The sequence below is a fragment of the Amia ocellicauda genome, chromosome 2, assembly GCF_036373705.1.
Source record: "Amia ocellicauda isolate fAmiCal2 chromosome 2, fAmiCal2.hap1, whole genome shotgun sequence".
In the NCBI taxonomy this organism is placed as follows: domain Eukaryota; kingdom Metazoa; phylum Chordata; class Actinopteri; order Amiiformes; family Amiidae; genus Amia; species Amia ocellicauda.
In genome coordinates this window covers 10,960,044-10,981,412 of record NC_089851.1, presented here as the reverse complement: position 1 = coordinate 10,981,412, position 21,369 = coordinate 10,960,044, and the positions used below count along the sequence as shown (strand labels likewise).

Genomic DNA, 21,369 nt, shown 5'->3' with positions numbered 1-21,369 from the left:
AAAGTCAATATGAGAACAAGCTTGCACTTCATGACAGTGGGCAAGATAAAATATCCTGGTAAACAGTGTAATTTGTCCATTCCTTTGGAAATTCAAAAATGGCGCCCAGACAGAAGGAAGCAAGGCAACCCCAATACACAACAGATCCACTTTTGTAGGTCAGTTTTTAACATGCACCCCATCTTTTCTGTGCCAAACGTACTGCTGGTGTGACTATCCAAAACGTTTATTGCACTTTGTTTCACTGCCCCAGAAAACATTGTCCTTCCAACTGACTTTGGGGTCCATAAATACAAAACCTAGTAATAAACACAAAACTAATCTGCTGACAGATGAACGTCCTTAGTTACCTAATCATCTTTAAAACAATGTCTCCTGACAAGGACACAAAAGAGCAATAATAATTCCATATCTGCATCTGCAGTGATTTGAACTGAATCTAACAGCTTGCCAAATGGCTTTCAGCTAAAATGAAGGTCCCATGAATTCAAGTCCGTCAGCCAGTTGTGTTCTCAAAATTTGTAGGATTTCTCTAATAATTTTCTGGTGAGAGTCAATGTCCATGTTAATTAGCAGGGAAGTCATGTTTGAAGATTCTCATGGGCTATTGCTGAACAAGATGTTCAGAAGTATAACATGATTGTTTGTCTTTTGCTTCAGGCTGTTTCCACTGAGTGTTTTACTAAAATTAACTGGCATCTTTGAAAAATATTTAATTTTGGTGTAATGAAGGTTAATTCCTTCAGGAAATAAAGCTATGAAAATGAATTATGATGTATTTTAAGAAAACTAAATTTAAACATATCTTGAAACAGTCCAGATTGTTGATGCTGAAGTTTTTCTTGGGGAAAAAAATAATTTGATGAGTCAATTGTTCTGAAATGTAATATGACACATGTCTCAGAACATAACGGTGGCAAGTGAATGACAGAAGACAAAAAGCTAGAGAGGATGGCCATATCTAAAATATGTCAATCAAAAAGAACCACAGACTGAGTTGTCAATGCAAGCGCACTGACATATTCTCTAGACCAGCAAATACACTACTTGGAGCATTGATGTAATCTAAGTTATTTGAACTAGTCCATATATAAGTATTTGAAATTTAAAATGAATAGCCTAGGATTAGGGTTAGATTTGTAGTGATGATAATTGCTGTTTCTGTTGCTGTACAATTCCATTATTTCAAACAAAACATCAATTATTTTCACCACATAATTAACTTTTTGGGTTGATACAATACAGGTTCCCTGTCAGTGTGTGAAACACTTCTCAGAACTGTGTTTGAAAAAAGGCAAATTCAAGTTTATCATGGGACCCTTGCCTCAAATATCACATCAAAAGGTGACCAAGAACAAAACACATTCTAAATATAATATGTTTAACATCCTTATCAAAGAGTAGGAAAGGTTTTCCATCCTAGGGGATTCCGGGTCTTGACAGTGCAGTGAATGAAAAGGAAGGACAATTTTGCATTAAATCACAGGAGCTAACATGCTTGTAATACCATTTCATGTCCTGAAAAAGGTGCAAAATATACATTCAGTTCTTCATCTGATCTTGAGGCAATCATTTAAAGTCTGTATCTTTGTAATATTCTGTAGATAAACCTGAAATTCCCCTGCAGGAGACTTCTGTGTCCGGCCTATCAAATGTCTTGGATCTGAACGGTGACAATAATATCTCAAAGGATAACATTATGGATACTCTTCACCTTGTTATTGAAATATGAATTAATAGGTGATTGGTGTCTTTTTTTTTACCCCCATTATTTCCATTGCTCAGATTAGTTAGACAAGATTACTTGATTAATTAAAACTGTACCTCCAGGATTCATTAAAATTACCTTGATTGTAGAACACAATCTTTCTTAAATGTACTTGTTTTAAAATAAAGGGCAGCAGGTCTTCAAACATCTTGGACTAGTAGAAATGTGTTATTAAGGGAAAAGATCCCATTGAAATGCATCAAAACTTCCAGTTATAACAACAAAATGTGAGAAGGAAAAAGGGGGTGAATACTTCCTATGATTACACATATATAACCAAGAATATCAGATTGAGAGCAAGACATTACTTTAGTTTTCTTTGCTCTGTGGCTTAACTTTATTTTACACTATTGGAGATCTAAATAATCAGTCAATTTGTGACAGGTCATTGAAAATAAAAACAAATCCAAACTCTGCGAGCAGTTGCTCTTTGAGAAAACTTGATTGAGCAAATTAATTTGTCTGCCAAGTAAAAAGAGGATTGAAGGGGGTTACCAAATTATGAAAAACAGAGGAATTACATAACAAGGAACTGCTCATAGCACTATAGGAGTTTCACCTTTAAAACTGGTGATTGGAAAAAGCCTCAGACTGACCTTGAACTAAATTAAGTGGCCTTCACTCGCCCATGTTCCCCAACAGATTAATCATAAAGTTCACCAGCAGCAGGAAACAATGCAACATTATACAAATCAAGAGCAAAGACTTCCAAACTTCACAATACATTAGTGGGTGTGTGACAACTATCCTCAGCTTAGAGATAAATTCACCACACAATTCTCCAGACCTCTAGCAAATTCAGATATAGATTGGACTGCACTTTAATTTATGTGAATGTTGTGTAATGTACTTTTTCTTTCAACATAACATATAAAGCACACACACACACATTATATATACAGTACAACAGTATATAGTATATACAACAGTTAGTTCCGGTCCTCGAATCTGATTGGACGAGAGACGTTCCATGAGCACTCTCACTCACTCACACGGAGTTTTAGAACGCCGGAGGTAAGCGCATCGTTTGAACTGCAACAGCACATCCTGCTCTGTGGCGTAAGAAAGTAGTTCCATACACAAGTGAATGTTTTTATGACAGTCCTAAGTTTTTTTCTCTCTTTTTTATTTTCTTGTTTGTTGAACTGTTGTATATAAGCAATATCACATGAGCAAGAGTGCGATATGGCCCTACATCAGCACTGCTGTGATTACCTACCTACCTGCGGCACTCTTGCTCGATATATATATATATATATATATATATATATATATATATATATACAGTGGCTCTCAAAAGTATTCACCCCCTTTGGACTTTTCTTTTTTTAAGTCACTCCAGTGTGGCTTTGGCTGTATGTTTGGGGTCATTGTCCTGCTGGAAGATTAATCTTCTCCTAAGTCCCAGGTCAAATAAATTGAAGATAACAACAAGGCAATCACATATTTAGTTTTATCTGTTGATTCCATATGGCTCTGGATAAATCATCATTTAATATTATGAAATTAATACTGAGATTAATTTAATTATCACTGTGATGCCTCTGGTAGTTGTGGAATTAGAATGTTTACTTTTATTATCTAGAGAAGAGTACAGTACAGAGTCTATGAGGACATTACTAGTGCAATGACTACTGCAATCAAAGCCCATAGATTAATTAAAATGTAATCCTCTCAACATAACTTAGAACCTAAAAAGCTAAATATGCCATGAGAGTGGGCTATGGTTCTTCACTAATAGAAGAAAAATTATGTTTCACAACTTGCCTTTTTTATGCAAATGCAGGAAGAAGGTGTAAAACATGCAAAACATTTAAATTCTGCTGAAGCTGCAAATGTAATTTCCCTGCTTTCTATGATTCTTGTATACTGCATATAATGACATCATATTTTGAAATGTTCATTGAATTAATATCAGCTACATTTGTGTTTGCATTTTTTAATTTTCATTTTAATCACTCTAAACTTACCTTCATAACTTTAATATGAATACATGACTCTTAAAGGTAAAGGGTAAGTAGCACCATTTCTAAAATCATGCATAAACATTTAATAAATCAATATATATATTTATATATGAGTATATATGAGTATATATATATATATATATATATATATATATATATATACTCACCGATCAGCCATAACATTATGACCACCTGCCTAATATAGTGTAGGTCCCCCTTTTGCCACCAAAACAGCCCTGACCAGTCGAGGCATGGACTCCACTAGACCTCTGAAGGTGTGCTGTGGTATCTAGCACCAAGACGTTAGCAGCAGATCCTGTAAGTCCTGTAAGTTGCGAGGTGGGGCCTCCATGGATCGGACTTGTTTGTCCAGCACATCCCACAGATGCTCGATTGGGAACACCCCACAAGAGCTGCAGTTTTGGAGATGCTCTGACCCAGTCATCTAGCCATCACAATTTGGCCCTTGTCAAAGTCACTCAGGTCCTTACGCTGCCCATTTTTCCTGCTTCTAACACATCAACTTTGAGGACAAAATGTTCACTTGCTGCCTAATATATCCCACCCACTGACAGGTGCCATGATAACGAGATTATCAGTGTTATTCACTTCACCTGTCAGTGGTCATAATGTTATGGTTGATCAGTGTATATATGTTTATATATATTTGTAATAATTATTATAATAAGACACAACATACTTTATATTATGAAGAGTGCCCTTATGCATTATAAAACAGTTTTCTATCATTCCAAATGCAAATGAAGATACCATGAGAGAAATGTGCCTAGATTTACATAATGGAATGATTTCCACATCTGCATTGCTCATCACATGAGGATAACAAACAATGCACATCCGTTCTGAGAAAAATAAATAGAAAAGCTGTCATATTTGACAAGCAATAGGAATACCTCTTGATCAAACTGTTTATCTGGGACTGAACTAAAGCCCTCAGCCCTGCAGAGCTTTCAACCACCTGTCACCCCTTTTCATGCTTGTCTTCCCCTGCCTTAACCAACAAAGATGATTCTCTATTTAAAAAAAAGACTCCACAGTATGTTGTTGATGACAAAGGTGTCCTCAAAACTACTGTCATCAAGTAGGTTAATTTGATTTTAATAGTGCTGTATACAGCAAGTTATGGGTCACATATAATGCAATGAAGAAATGGGTCAGCAAGATGGTGCCAATAATAGTCATACGCAGTCATCAAACGGTAAATTAGCCGTAGAAGCATTAAGCCATTCCAAGACATTCGTCTTCTTCAGTGTTCAGACAGTTCCTGGTGTTTGACTTAATAGTGTGTACTTTAAGGAAAAGGCTTTCTTCAGTGCAATTCATTACATATTTACCATCAGAAAAGGCTGCAGAATGTGTTTGTTTCTGTGCAGTTGTTAGTATTTCTGTCTCTTCTGACTGCACATTTCAGTAAAACTTTTTCGTATTCTTGTCCTGGAAAAATAGCAAGTGTCCCACTACCCTTTTGTTTTTGATGGAGGCTATTGCCAAACGTGGGATGCTCACCTTGTTTAGTTTTGTTATAGTCCTCACAGGACCTCACAGGAGGTCACTAGCCTTTTCATTTTACAATTCTCTGATTTTCCCTGCAATGATGGATGGTACTGACTGGATTGCTTTTGTTAACTTTCTCCTTTTATACCCAATGGTCATCAAGGTGACTTCCAAAACCTTCCAGATGTTTTATGAAACTACCAAATGATCAAAATCAATTGTTTGGAAATATATGTAATTATGTGATAGAGATATGCTACACACACACACACACACACACACACACACACACACACATATATATATATATATATATATATATATATATATAAATAAAAAACAATATATTTAATATTTATTTAAGTCATAACATATATTGAGTATATACCTACATTTTATTTGGTAATTTAGTAAATCAACATTAGGTTACAGTTCATAAGGCTATATTTTGAGGCAACTGTACATTTAAATAACTAAAGGCCCCTAGACCAGGGGTTTTCAAACCGGTCCTGGAGTACCCCCTGCCCTGCTGGTTTCTGTTCCAACCAAGGTCTTAATTACTTAATTGAATGCTATTTTTACTTTGTTAGGTCAATTAAGGATTCAATTAAGCAATTAAGACCTCAGTTGGAACAAAAACCAGCAGGGCAGTGGGTACTCCAGGACTGGTTTGAAAACCCCTGGTCTAGACAATAGTAATAGTTTATTATGTAGGCCTATACTAATTTCCAACTAGATGGATTTGAAGAAAGAGTATGCTGTATATCTGGAGGTTTCATTGCAGTGTTGTCTGTAAGAGTTAGAGGTGGTCTGTTTCATCCTACCAGTTACTTCTATTTCCCCTTTTCTGAGAAATATTGTGTACCAGTCGCAGAACTGAACTGTGCATAAGGAATGACCATTGAAATATGACGCAATTATAAGGCTACTTATAAAAAATGAATTATTTAAATAGAGAAAACATCTGGTTTTAGCATCAGGATTGATCATAATGAAAGCTGTAAAAATAAAGAATGTCATAATGTTTGTTAGGCTACCAATGTAAGCAAGAGCAAAAGTGACTGAAATCAAAATTGCACGACTTGAAAGGAAAATAATCTTGCGGCTCCTCAGGCCGGTCTTCCTGCAGTGCCTGCCGGAGCCATCACTCTCAGAACATCAGGCTCTGTCTGGCAGTACCCGCTGGGATGTGTTTCCGCTCTGATAGCTGTGTGCCACAGCTTGACAGACACATGAGGCATAGGTGGTCACCCCTCTTTTGGCATTGCACTTGTCATTTTAAAACCTTTATTTTTTCAATGCACTAGTCTTCTTTTTTTCCATTAGTGGCGATCTTGGTAAGAATCGCATTACTTGTTATGGAAAACCTTTTGCAACCCCCTCCCAAAACAAAACAAACACAAACCCCTTAAGAAATGCAGAAATTATCCTAATACATGTAATCTTGATGAGTTCATTTAAAACAAGGTGACTATTGTTGAATCCCCACAATGTGCAATTTTCTTATCTGAGGAAACTGGAATTAGAACCATGGGTTCTTTCTTGTCCTGTAGCGAAGTTTCATGCTTTCTAAATAATACAGTATGTTCATATGCAAGTTCAAAGGTTAGATAGCCACAGATGTAGATATAGACAACATTTTTATATTTTCCATGAGGAGATTGCATTACCCACAATGAGACTCACCCAAAGTACCAGACATTTGAATATGCCACAAACATGAAATGAAATACTAGGAATATACAGATTATTTGAGTAGCTATTTCAATAATTCATACTTTCACTTACTCTGCAAAGGGAAAGACAAGTGTAATTTGACAAATAGGACATGTCTCAGGGTCAGTGTCTTATTAAGCCACTTGTAATTCAGACAGTTTCACTCTGTTACTTAATGTGTCCTTCCTCAAACTATGTATAGTAAAGCAAAGTAACTTTTCTTTGACTCCGAGCTTTTAATACTACAAGTAGTTATGCATGACTATTTGCACATAATAGGGTATTGCTCTAACACTGATCCTACTTTCCAGGGAAGACACCTCATATGGAGAGGGCTATTAAACAAGGAAAGCCCCAGGCCACACATAATTACAAGAACACTGCTGTGCTTCCCTTCTCAATCTGTAAAAGTTTATACTAGGCCAGATAGGAATCTGCCCTAATCAAGATTATTTGGGATTAGCTTCTCCTGGAATAACCAATGCCCACACTCCGGGGATTTCTCCTTTCTCAATATAACAGATCTATTTTCATTCTCAGTAGATGATTCTCTGAGACAGTATAGCTTCAACTATATGAAAAAAACTAGGATCTGCAGTGTATTTGAAAAAGAACGGCAAGTAGTGCTAATTTTGTTTTAGAAAGTCAAAACTGCTTATGTTCACTTATAAGAAATGCTTATTACAGCAAGGCATAGATAAGGATGGCTTGATTATAGGTTGTACACAGTGCAGAGGCTTGGTAATTGAATACTCTTAATTGATTCTGGCATACTTTTAAGTGTCATTCTCTTCACATTTTCTGGGGTACAAAAAGTATTTTGGGTGCTTATAACATTAACATTATTTTTGGTATATTTTGGATGACCAGTCAAACGATGGCAGATACACAGTAAAGGGAGTACTGAAAAGTTATTATTTTCAGTGTATCAGATGAAGAAACACTTAAGAGCACCCTACTTTGGGGTCTGTGGTCCAGTCTTTTCCAAAGGACAAGCGATTATTTATCACATTTTACATGAAACAAACATTTTGATTCTACAAAAATAGCACCTCATTTCATTATGAAGAATGCAGTTGTTCCTTCTGATTCTATTACTTTTCAGCTTGGCATAAATGCAGTGATTTTACAGTCTTCCCAGACTGACAACTCATTTCAAATGCTTTCACCATTCACAGTGATAAACTGAATAAATCAATACTGTGCAACTCTTTTGACATCTAGCCCTACTTATCAACCAATGCACACCCCAGTGACAGCAACACGGTTTGCTTGGGGACACCAGAATGAGTGGTGCTCTGCACCTGCTGTATACGGAAGGATCAGTAACTCACATAGCTGGTAGAAAAGGAGCTAGTAGCTAATAACTGGTGAAACAAACATACAGACCATTCCTTTGAACTCTGTTATTACTTAAACATATGATTGTGTTATTCCAGGTGTATTATTCACTTGGCACTTCCACAAATTTGGAGGCACAATATAAATAATAATTTAAACAATAAGAAAATGAAATGTAGTCATACCGCTAAGGAAAAAATAACTTCCCAAACTTCACCATAACATTGTTTGGTTGACACCTAAAATGTAATCATTATTCATCAATAAATAAATGTTTAACTACACATTTAATTTTGTAGCATCTACTAAATATGCAGTTAGAGAAAAAACATGTTAACAAACTGATAGGCTGAGTTTTAAATTATATGTAAGTCCTGTCCTCAGTACACCCAAAACAGGTGACTGAAACTAGAGTAAAACATACTTTTGAAGAGGGCTTACAGTAGGATCTGAAAAACAGAAAATTATATCATATATATTTTTATTGCTAAGAACTTAAAAATAACAAACGTGTCCCTTTGGTACAGTATTACAATGCTTTAGTGGTATATTTTCCAGTATTACTTTTAAAAAGTTGAGGTGAAAGGAAGGTTAAAGTTTATATCCCTGAAATTCTGGACCACTGTTGCATTGGAATATTTTGTGTCTACTTGACAGTTTAGTTGCTTCCCTCTTACACGAGTATCGTTTATGGGAAGAGACGGTTGCATATTTAATTTGTGTTCCAGGAACTCAGAAGTACTATATGTAAGAATTGCGATCAAATTTCCTTGTTAGTAATAAGCTCACACTGTCTATATGCATCATTCACTGTTCCATCCACAGCAATACGACGGCTGTTACTGAAGATTACTGTTATCTACTCCATCTAATATGGCCTTAGCAGATTTTTTTCGTGTTTTTCTATTTGTACACATTTGGGGCTTCGTCTTTACACCTGAAGGATTTGTGCTTACATTAATGTATAGGTATACAATGGTGAGTGAAGTCATGCGCATACATGGAAAACCTTACTGAAATACAACTTATATAAGCTATTGATTTATGTTAACATGCATTGCCCTTGTCTAAAGAATAACATAATAACATCAGACAGGTATCTTGCGGATACATTGGATATTGTTTTTATTATTATTATTTGCAACATGACAATAACCCTAAGCACAGAGTCCGACTAAACCTACATCATTAAATCAACATCAGGAAATAACACGTGACGAGTTGACAAAATAGTGGACCATTGCAAGCAGCAAACACACGGGCTGAATTAGCACAAAATATGCAATGTTCAAGAAAGCCAAGAGTAGATGATCGTTAACAATGGGAGTTGCATTGATATGGAAAATAAAATCAATGAAATACCAATAAAACGTCCTCTGTTGCGTTTTCTTGAGCGAATGATTTTAAACAACATGAAAGTCAATAGTGAATTCTTATTTTTCATTGTGTCTCTAATTAATCTGTAAATGTCTCCTTTGTGATAAACTTGTAAAAATATGTACGTGTTCATTAGAATTGGGACAGTGCTTCCACATGTTAAGAAGGAATCGTGAAGTATAATGACTCATTCAGACGGTGACTCGACAACTTTCAGCTGGGGCGGTGATAGACAGTGTCAGGTATTTATACTAAGGGTGCATCTTTTTATTTTCACTGAGACTTTTTCTGTTATACATCACGACAAGAATGTAGTTTAAAATATTGATCTTTTTTAGAGTTTATCCGAAATAGGGGACACTTGTTTTGGAGGGTAAGAAAGCAAATCCTATAGAAAGAGAAACTAGAAAATGACAATTTAGGTCTTGGGTCCAAAGTGCTTCAAATCTGTACACACACACAGTTTAAAGGAACGCAGTCTGCTTTTCTGTAACGTTAATGCTTCCTTTTAATAGCTAATTATTTATGTGCAATGTTTCATAACAAAACAACGAATCAAATTAAACTGATAACAAGAAAAAGAAAGTAAACGACCTACAATTCACTCTTTTCCTTGAAAACGTTTTCATCACAAAACATGATTGTTTTTCTCGGTTTGGACCAAAGATCCCTCTCCACTACGGTCCATCTGTTCACTTTTAAATGTGTATGAATCATAGCAAATGAGGACAGATAATGATTTAACTGTATTTACATGTGGATTACCCTATTAACTGTCCTCCGTGAGACATAAGGAAACCCGTCTTGTTCAACTCCCAGTCAGCAGGTTTCGTAACGTGTCCCTCAAGCCCTGCTTTCAGCACTGGACAGCTCCTTGGCTCTGTCTAACCCTCCCCCGGGAAGTGATTGACAGCACACATGGCCAATCGCGAGTCAAGGACACTTCAGGAGTCCTATAAGATTATGAAGGAGACGGGATTGAAGAGCAATTGGTTCTAGCTGTTCTGCTGGTTTAGTTACTGCTTGTTATAAGCAGAAGAGGGCGGAGTGTTTGTTACTAAAGTGTGAGAGGTATGGTTTCCTGCATTTAAGTAATCTGATTTTTTTTTTTCCTTCCCCAATTCCGTCCGCTAGCGTTAAAGTATCGCAGTGGAAGGAAGGCGACACGCAAGTGGAAGCCGAAGAGATGCTTCTCAAAAGGGACTCCAAGAAGCACATTGTATTGTAAATCATTGACAAGCGGATACAGACGTAAGCAAGCTAACTATAGCATCTCTCTGAGAGAAGGATGTGACCTGCTGGAAGCAAGACTGCCCTTTTTCCAAGAGCTGAGCCAGAGACAGGACTGCATGCACTTCTCCACAGGTGAATATATTTAAAAGCATACATTGAAGACTAGCATCTGGGTGGTGCATGCATCTGCACACTTCTTCACTGCGCTCGAGTGTCCGTGCGAGGTGAAACGATATGGCTCTTTTCCTGTTTGCTCTACTCTTGCAAATAGGATGTGTTGTGGGATCAAATCATGGTTTGAGAGGGTGGGCAGCTCACCACAAGGACTCTGCAATGAAGGGAAAGCAACCCATTTACAACAGTCATATGAATAACCAGCCACCACAACATCACTCGTCTTATTTGATGAAACCCGCCACGGAGCGCTCCGTCCTGGCGCAGAAAATCGAGGAAGATCTGCCCCGAGTCGTCACCGCTTTTCTCCACACAGGGGATTCCTCCACGCTAAAGCATGCCAACTGCTCTCGGAGGTATGAACTGGGCAGTCTCCGAGGCAGGTCATCCATGACATCCCTCCACAGTGTGCTGGACACGGTGATGCACGCCACCAACTTCCTCAACATGATCCTACAAACCAACAGGACCAGAGGGCAAAACCTCCGAGGTGACATGGAGTGGTACCATGCGTTGGTTAGGAGCATTTTAGAAGGGGATCCCAAGATCCACCGGGCTGTGGTCATCTTTAACACCGAGCCCATGTCGTCCACTCCTCATGTGTTCCTCCAAGCCACGAAGACGGACAGCGAGATCGTCCTCCAAGATCTCTCCACCTCTGGACACCATCACCTGAGAAACAAAACGCCCGAAACCGAGTGGTTCCACGAGTTCAGGGACAGAAAGAAGCCCCACTTGCACAGGAGGGTGTTGAGCCAAGACATCAAGTGGGCAGACGCCTCTCTGAGAAGGGGGGACACTTATGTGGTGGATAAGACTCAAATAAAGTGGTCTGCGCCTTACCTGGAGTGCGAAAATGGCAATTTCATCCCCCACTGGCTGCTCACTTTGTCGGCTGGCTTTTACGGACTCAAGCCAAACATGGCCCCTGAATTCAGGTATGTGGCAGTTAAACTTCTATGTGGTCTGGTCGCATAGGTAGTAATTATTGACATTTAAATGTTCAACACTTGACAATGGTTGGTGTTAGTTGCTTAACTTAGTTTTGTAGGTGTGATTAACATTCATAAACTCGTTTTATTCATTTTTTTATTGTTGCCATTTTAAAGGTAGAGCTTTTGAGATGAAAAACAAGAATAATGTCACAGGACACAGAACGAGCGTGATAGGAACTTCTTATGGGCTTTAAATGTTTGTCTGTTCCAAGTTCTGTATATACTTGACCTCTGTTAGCTTTATTTTCCAGGCAATATTAATTAATAAATAAACGGATCAATTAAGTTATGGTGCTGAGGCTGTAAACCGTGTTTTTCCTTTGAGAGGCAGCACAGGCATCCCTCAAAAGCCCTAAGCCATGATTTGTATTTCCACGGATGTCGCTGCACTGACAATGCAGTGAGGCATGTGCAGAGGATACTGCTAAAAATAACAGCTGCTCTACATTACGCTATTACCCAGGTGATAGGAAATCCTCAATTTATTTTGAACCCCCTCGCTCCTTCATTACACTGAACCTATTTCGGCTGCTTTTATTTTTTATTGAACACAAAACCTTGCATGCATATTTTAATCAAGCATTTCCAACGTGAGAAGCAAATATAAGCCAGACATGCGAGTGTACCGCTGCCGTTTCATTCATGCATGTCATTAAGCCGATTGATAAAGTACTGGCTATTGGGAACATGGTGTTGTGTTCACAATCTGCTCTATGAAATGCAGGGATGTTAAGAAAATCATTTTGCGTAGCCTATACATTATTCATACCGTCGTGTTCCCTTGTACGCTCCTTTCTCTCAGACGTAAATACACTCGAGTGTCATTAGCTTGGACACCGAGGGTTTCTCAAACTCGGAGGTTGGTCATTTTGAAGTCTTTGTTCTTTATATTGATACATTATCTAGAAGGTTAACTTGTTCAGCTTAACCTTCTAATGTGTGGACCAATATGTACCCTTAATATATTGCATTTGTTTGTATAGCTGTGTTCACTTGCATTAATTTTTAATTTTTAATTCATACACTCCTGAAAAGGTCACTAGTTACGAAATTAGACAGGGATCCTCAAAGCTCACCAAATAGAGTCGGTACAGACATTTACACAGAGGACAGCTTTGAAACGTACCAGAGAGGCAAATGTGCTAACAATAATAACAAGGTAGTAAATTAAATGATGTGTTAGTTTGGCATTTTAAATGTGTCTGTGTATTTCCATTTTTGTTGACTAGAACAAAAAAAAAGATTTTGCTAAATAAAAATAAAATTGTTAAATAACACAAGCATGTCAAATTAAGACATGATAAACCTAATTTGCACACTAGTCTTTCAAATGTGGATGCAACATGTAGTTTACAACTTTCAATTGTGACACCATCCAATTCAATGTTTAAAAATCAATCAAACAAAAAAAAATCACGAGGGTTCATCCTAATCCAACATGCACTGGATTTACTGTAGGCAACATTAATATTATAGACGTGCGAAAATAGCAAGAGAAAATGTATCTAATCAAGGAATATACACAATTTTATATTTGTGTTTCCACCACAACAAAACACCTTATGTAAATGTATTCTCATTTGCACGGTTTTCATGTCCTAAAAGACTTCCTCTATAATAAATATTACTTTGACCATTTTTAAATGACAGGCTGTAGAGTTTTCTGCTATGGCAGCTGCCCAAGCTTGTTGCCTTTATTCCAGGTGTTTGTTATAATTAAGTTTTGGAAGTCTAAATTAAGCAATCCTGTTGAAGGACTCAATGGAAGCAAGAAAGGAGAATGTACAAATGAGAATTGTAATGCATCTGAAGATTTGGCTGTCTCATTAAATTACACTGTCTTGGATTACATCGAATAGTGTTTTTTAAGTGTTGCACAGTCATACCATGTATACTGTACTATTGAAGATAGCTGCAATGTAATGAGTCAGACTGTTTTAAATGTTGTCGTTTTCTGTCTTTGCTTGTGTACATAGACACTAAAAGTATATATTTATTTGGCCTGTTTTTCAATTTAGAGACTCAGACTTGTTTGCACGATCTTGATTACTTCCACTGTTTCATCATTTAGTCAATGCTGTACACCTGACCATTAACTAACATAAAATGTTCTGCTACATAATTTATCTGCAACATTGCAATGTTTCCGTTTAGCATGCTAATCCCAAAAGCAAGGAACCTCATCTTCTTTCCTCAGTCAAATCCTCTCTCCACTTCATTTCCATGCTCCCCATCCCAAACAGCAGTACACGTGTCGAGTGCTCTCCCTGGCAGACATCACTCGAAATCAATCGGCAATTATTCCATCGATGAATTAACAATGACAATTTAACAGCTGCAGAATGAAAAGGTTGTGGTTTCATGCTTTTATTCATCTAAAGAGCAGGTGTTGGAGAGGCATGAATATAATGCGCCTTTCTGTCTTACATATCTGTTTTGCTGTACTTTTGTTTTTTTTATACGAATGTAACTGGCAAATGCGAAGGACGTATGCATTTTAAAATTGTCATTATTATTACCTGCTTACTGTATATTCATTGCATTAAATTGTATAACAAATGTGGGCAGTTGAATTACGACTGATAACACTATGATGTTGGTAAAGATAACTTTTCCTTTTAGATTGTACACCCTTTGCAGACACTCACAGACACACACACGCAAGTGCAGAATAAAATGTTTACATCTGGATGTCTCAACCAATTCTTTAAACCTTAATAACACTGCATTTTTCACTGATATGGTTTTTAAATAGCTTCCCCTGCAGGTTCTCAACATTTTGTATTTGCACCTTCATAAGCTTTAATCTGCCCCATTTTTAAAATCTCATTATTCCTAGTTTTCATAATACAATTTTGCTCTATGTGATACCATCTATATTTAAACAAAGATATTAAAAAATACCATCTGGGAAGTTTTAATGGCAAGTTTAAAATAAGAAGTTGAAAGTATAACATCTCATTTTTCTTCTAAAATCATTATAATATTAAATATTAAAAATTGGTTTAGTTCAGATTGTATTGTTAAAATCACAGTACACAGGGATATAAAAGCTGAGCGCTATTACTGACAGAAAGGCTTTAATAGCAGATGGAACTCTTTAGTTAAAATATCACCCTTGGCTTGTCACTACATTGCAAGTCATCTTGATGTATATACGAGTCTTTATTTATTGGTTACATAACATTTTATCTGATACTTGAATGACAGACTTGAGATTGGATGATGTGGATTGGCCGACGATAATGTCTGAATTTAATGAAGCTGTTAGCCATTGCTACCGGGACAAGCTAGATATACCATTGCATTCGTGAAGCATCTTGTCTTTAACCAAATTAAGATGGGGTACTGCAGAAAATGATCAGCCACAGTGTTATGGTATCCCCATGGTGCTCACTGGTCTTGATGTAGAGGACTACATCAACTGAAGATAAACATGCCCTGATATCATACCACCTCCACCAACCTGATCTATTCTAATGGTGCTTGTTGGGTTTAGCATTTCATTGGACCTCCTTAATACCCAGGTTAGAACATTCAATAAATACAAGGAGGGTTAAATGTTATTTGTTGGACCAAACCAAACATATTCCATCAATCAGTTGCTTATTCAAAACATGCATATTTTTTTATTGTGCAAAAGTAACCTGCTGTAGAATTAAATAATGTCCAGGTACAAAGGTTTATGTGAATCAGTGTTTTATATTCCCTTGGGTCTGATCTGGACAGCCTGTTTGGAGTTGAACGTGCGCTTTCTGGAGTAGTTCAGATGGTGGTTAGGGCCATTTCAGATACAGGTTTTGATGGAGATGTTGATCAGGGAAGCCTGTGTTGATTTAGCAACTGTCCTTCAGACCCTAGTGCGTCATATACATCACTTTGCCTTTCAGTGATCTTTGTGGAATACTTGATTACAAATCTAGCAGAGATTATGCAGGATTTGCAAATCATATGTGAGTCGACAACTGAGATCTGTATGCATTGTAAACGAGGGGGAGATTCTCTTTTTACTGGATTCTGGTTTATTGTAGTAAGGCAGTGCATGTTATTTAGAGCACAGTGTATTATTGTTTGCAGCACAAATATTATTTAAATATTCAGTGCCACAAGGAATTCAATATTATTAATTGCAGAAAGTATGGGACATGGCAGTCACAGCACCACTTTACTATAAGGCTGACACAAATGACTTCTCAAATGCTTAATTTTATAGTTTTGTTTATTTTGGGGACCAGAATATTACCCAGCTGGTATGAAAAGTTGTCTGGAGCAACAGAGACACTTATCCAACAAATTCCCAAATGTAGCAGGCTGTATTGTGAGAGGGGAAAGCACACAGCTGTGCTCTGGTAGAAAGCAGAAGCTGTATTAACTTGTCCCAGACTGCTTTAACGTGACCATGTGGGATCAGATGACTCAAATGATTTATCAATGAAGACACAGTGTTTCGAAAGTGTCAAAAACTGACAGAGGCCATGGCTTGCCAACTGTTGCCAACACCACAACTCTGAAAAGCAAATCCATGTGAAGGAAAAGACCAGGCTGGAAATAGGCCACACAGGACAGGCATTTTTCAATTACAGGACAAAATAAGTCCCATTTAAATTAAATGTTTCTCCCATTCCAGCTTGTACCAATGCAACAACAATTTCAACATCAGCAACAGCATCAATATCCAGTTAGGGCAGTCTCTTCTTCTTGATCTGCAATAGATTGTCTGTTAGTATCATTAGCAAGCAACAAAGTATAATGTATTAAAGTTATTTAATTAGTTTTTCTCTGACTTTTTAAGTGAAGGTTATTTATACATTATGAATGGACAACCTTGATGCATTGATATTAAAACCCTTGTTTTTATGTACCTGACTTTTGTAACTGTTATTACTTTGTATATAATAAGACAAAAACATATGCTATCCATATATAATGTTTGCAGATACAAATATGTCACGAATTAATTTATTTTGGTTCAGTTATCATTTATGTTATGTGACAGTATGTAACATGCTTTCAGACAAGACTTTGCTTGTCTGTGTTAATCGTAGGCTGAAAGCTTGAAGTACTTGTATGGAGCTAACTGTGTAAAATTATGCCAATTTATTTATTCAGTAAAGCTGGCCATGGTACAGAAATTATTTCACAGTAATGAAAACCCAGTGCAGCAGGCGAAAAGACACCAATGGAAACTTTGTTTATCCGAAGGCTACATTTGTCAAACATAGCTTGACTTTAAATTCTCTGTATACAATCTCTTTAAAATGACAGAAATATCCCATGCTGGTGATGTTGTTACATTTAAACATTTCATGTAAGTCTTCATGGTTTTGTATTTATTTAATAAGTTCTGACTGTTGCTGTAGTTTTGTCTGTTCTGGTAACTTTCTATGGCATGCAGGTGAGCAGGAGAGTGTTTCCAATGTTAATGGATAAATGCAAGAAAAAACTGTAGTAAATGAATGAAATGGAAACTGAAATGATGGAATAGCATCTGGAGCACTTTAAAACTTCATCTCCAAGCACTTCGGAGGCATTTTCTACTCCACTTGACGTTCATTCTTTAAAAAAAAAAAAAAAGCTATTTTCAGATAAGCACACTTACTAATGCATTGTATGCATTATACTCTCAATGCAAAGAAAAGTTGCGGCAACCAGTTCTGGAAATGTATTGAAACATACAGAAATGCATTAACTTGACAAGACAAGCAAAATATAATGTAAATCAAAATCGAATCAAACCAGAGGAGCTTTTCCAGATCAGCAGGGACACACGGACCCGGGGACACAAATGGAAATTGGCATTCAAGACGGAAAACAGGAGACACTTCTTCACACAGAGAGTCATCGTAATCTGAACAAACTCCCCAGCGATGTGGTTGAAGCTGAAAATTTGGGAACATTTAAAAATAGACTGGATAAGATCCTTGGATCACTTAGTTATTAGTGGACACCAAACGAGCACAATGAGTTGAATGGCCTTTTCTCTTATGTACGCTTTCTTATGTTCTTATGTAAATCAACCCATTGGCAAGATTGTGCTCACTAGATTTGATAGAGATCATTCTTAGTAATACTAATGTCACTGATCATCAAAGCCAACTCTCTGCCAATGGCAACTGTATTGTCCTTAACCACTAAAAATAAGCCTGAAGTGCCTTGTAATTTGACATGCCTTTATACTCAATAGACCTGCATTTTCAGATTTTTTCTGACCTCTTAATGTTTTTTTTTCTCTTCTTCTGACATCAAAGGAAATGAGGAAAAAAAAAACATAAACAAGACCTGTAAAGGAAGCCCATGAACTGATTTAAATTTTCATTGAAGTTCAGGCACTATGTGTTAGGAAACAAAGTTAGAAAAGGAAAGGTTTGGCCACTGAAAAGAAAAGCATAAGGCTCACTGTGCAATAATCTTCAAACGATAACACATAAGCATACATTTTTTCAACTTAAATTAAAACTTTTGTTATTACATTTATTGGAATTCAATATGTGCATTTAAAAAAAAATGCACACGGCATGTATATTGTATCTCTATGGATCCAAAAGTACCAATAAAAAGGAAGTTTTAAAGTAATACACAGAACTTGGACGGTATGGTGTCTTTCATTTTAATAACCTGCATCTTAAAGTATAGATGAGATAGTAAGCATCGAATAACCCCCCTCTTCCCTTCAGTACATTGCTGAAGAATTTTCTTCTGAAGAGTTTTCTTCATTCTTTATTATCCTGCTCCACTAACACACCATAACATTTCAATCAATGAAACTAAATGAGTTTTTTATCCAATTGTCTTACACATTCTATCTTCGCCACACTCCGACAGATAAAATATATTTCTTTCATTTCTTCCTATATCCTTTTGGGAAAAGATATTAAGGCTATTGACATTGGAAAACACCAGTCTCACTGTTGACCCAGTATAGATTCAAAGACACTATATTTTGGCCTAAATTGAGATATTTAACTCATTTGTATATGCTTCTTCTCAATAGATCAGCAAATGGTAGGAAACCTAAAAAATGATGTGTAATATGATATACAGGTAGAAATTGCAGTCTATTTGTACCTACTTCACTTCAGGAAAAAAAATGACTAACAATAATGTACAGAATCTACATTGAAATTAGGAACTTTTTAAATGTATAAAATAAATAAATAAATTGTATTTTTATTTAATTCTCCATTCATTGACATGAAAATGTATTAGGCACACTTACTATGGTTAAAGTCAACCCATTCCAGGTGCATGCTTACATTTATGAACTTTATGTATGAGTAGATATTTGTATGAGAGCTCATGGAAAACATGTAAGTATGGGAATAATATATTCTAGCATCACGCGATTATGTCAGTTATTAAGAAATATGCAGGTACAGTCCTGTGCACTTTACTGCAGAATCACAGCCGTGAAATTCTTGTACAAACCTATAATATTTTCATCTTGAAGCTGATCACTAGAATCATTTATCATTCCTTTGCCCCTCTCTGGAAAACAAATCAAGCCATGCCACTGACATGGCATTTTCCATTCGTGCGTTACGAGCAGTGTTTTAAAGAGCAATGTAGACACGGCTATTTTCAGGATTCACATATTGAGAATTGTGACATTGTTTCCGTTGAACTATCAGGAAGAACCCAGAGATATTTTTAGAACAACTAGAAGATGGCATTCTTATAAATATTATAAATGACTTCTGTCATACTGATCCAAAGTTATACAAAAATCATCAGGATAAAACAAAATCAACACTGAACTAATTCAATCACATACTTTTAGAAGATTTTGAGCAATTTTATAATTTATCTTTAACTTAAAAAGTATTTTTATTTACAAAAATAGCTCTGACATCAATTGAAATGTGTAATTAATCTAAATATCTTAATCTATATATTTTTTTAGTTTAAGGCTAAGTTTAATAATATTAAGTAAATATTGAGCTTGAACCAGATTGTTTTGCTTCAGACATGAATATCAAATGTCTATGACTGTATGATATTTTGCACTAGTATTTCAGATATGGTTATCTGGCGATCTATTTAAGAACATTATGAGATTACTTCCAAGAGTGCAATAAAACATAACGGATGGTGTGTGATTACCAATAATAATATTATTATTACCTAATCGCTCTTTCTGGGTATTTCTGAGATTATCTGATTCAAATCAGATTGGATTGCAATCATAGCAGTGACACCCAGCTGAGTAAAGGATCTTCAGAGTGTAAAATACACCTCACAAACCATTGTTTAGCATGAGAAGGAAAAGACACATCAATTAGAGAAATGCACACATTATGTACACATTTTATTGCTAGAAAAAGACATATCTTATATTGGTTTTCATTCATTGTTTGTTATATATCTGGGGGAGAAAATGCACAAGATGCACCCTTTACACCACACAGCTCTGTAAGGTACCATTTATAATGGCATCCAAGTAATACCGTACAAACATTAAGAGGAAAATAAAGGAATGTGGAGATTTCCTACTAGTCATTCCTCAGAGCTAGAGTTACCTCTTGGCTTTCAAATCAATACATATTTTCCTGGAAATGCCAGTCTTGCCAATGAAAACATTACCTGAGGATATATTCTGTTACCAGTCATCAGGGACTGATATTAGAAGCTTTGTACAGGGGGATTGACAAAGGTACAGGTTTCTCTGACACGCTGAGAAAATTAAATGAGAAAAACATTGAATGTTCATTCTGTACTTCCTTTATCTTGATACAAACAGGCATACTTTACTGTGTACATTTGCAGATAATCCTCTGTTTAAGACAAACTGGTTGGCATTGGTGTTTTTGTTTCTCATTCATTGCTTCTTTAATAGTTTGGCCAAATGTGTCATAGTCTAAAGAGATTAGAAGAAAAACAAATTGGAGGGTTTGAGGAGTATCTCGTTGAGCAATAGGTAAACAGTTTTGTGTGTTTATGGTAGCATTTACAGAGAATCCAGTGTCAGGAGGACATATTTAAATCCATTTAAATGGTTATTTAACATCAATAAACCTGTAAATCCATTTTATTCCTGAATTTGAATTGATTTGAAATTGAAAGTAGTGACGACCATCCATTGCTTTAGTCTGCATTGAGATAGCAGTACAAATAACTACCTGTTCACCCGTGACAGTCTTAGGTCTTGCTTTGGGCTCTTCAGTCAAATCATCCATGACCTCCAGAGACTACTGATGCTGAATTAGATCAGTGAATTAATCATTTAAACCAAACAGGAAAGTATAACGAAGGGCCTAGCTGGCCAAATGAGGTACAGGTACTTCCT

General features: G+C 36.4%; 1 protein-coding gene across 1 annotated transcript in view; it reads left to right on the top strand.

Moving 5' to 3' along the window:
- The first annotated feature begins 10,763 nt into the window (after positions 1-10,763).
- Positions 10,764-21,369, top strand: part of gpr158a (G protein-coupled receptor 158a) — a 93,858-nt gene continuing 83,252 nt past the window's right edge. Inside the window, exon 1 of the mRNA XM_066718156.1 lies at positions 10,764-12,029. Coding sequence (XP_066574253.1) covers positions 11,152-12,029 — 878 coding nt within the window. The 5' untranslated portion in view covers positions 10,764-11,151. The remainder of the gene's footprint in view (positions 12,030-21,369) is intronic.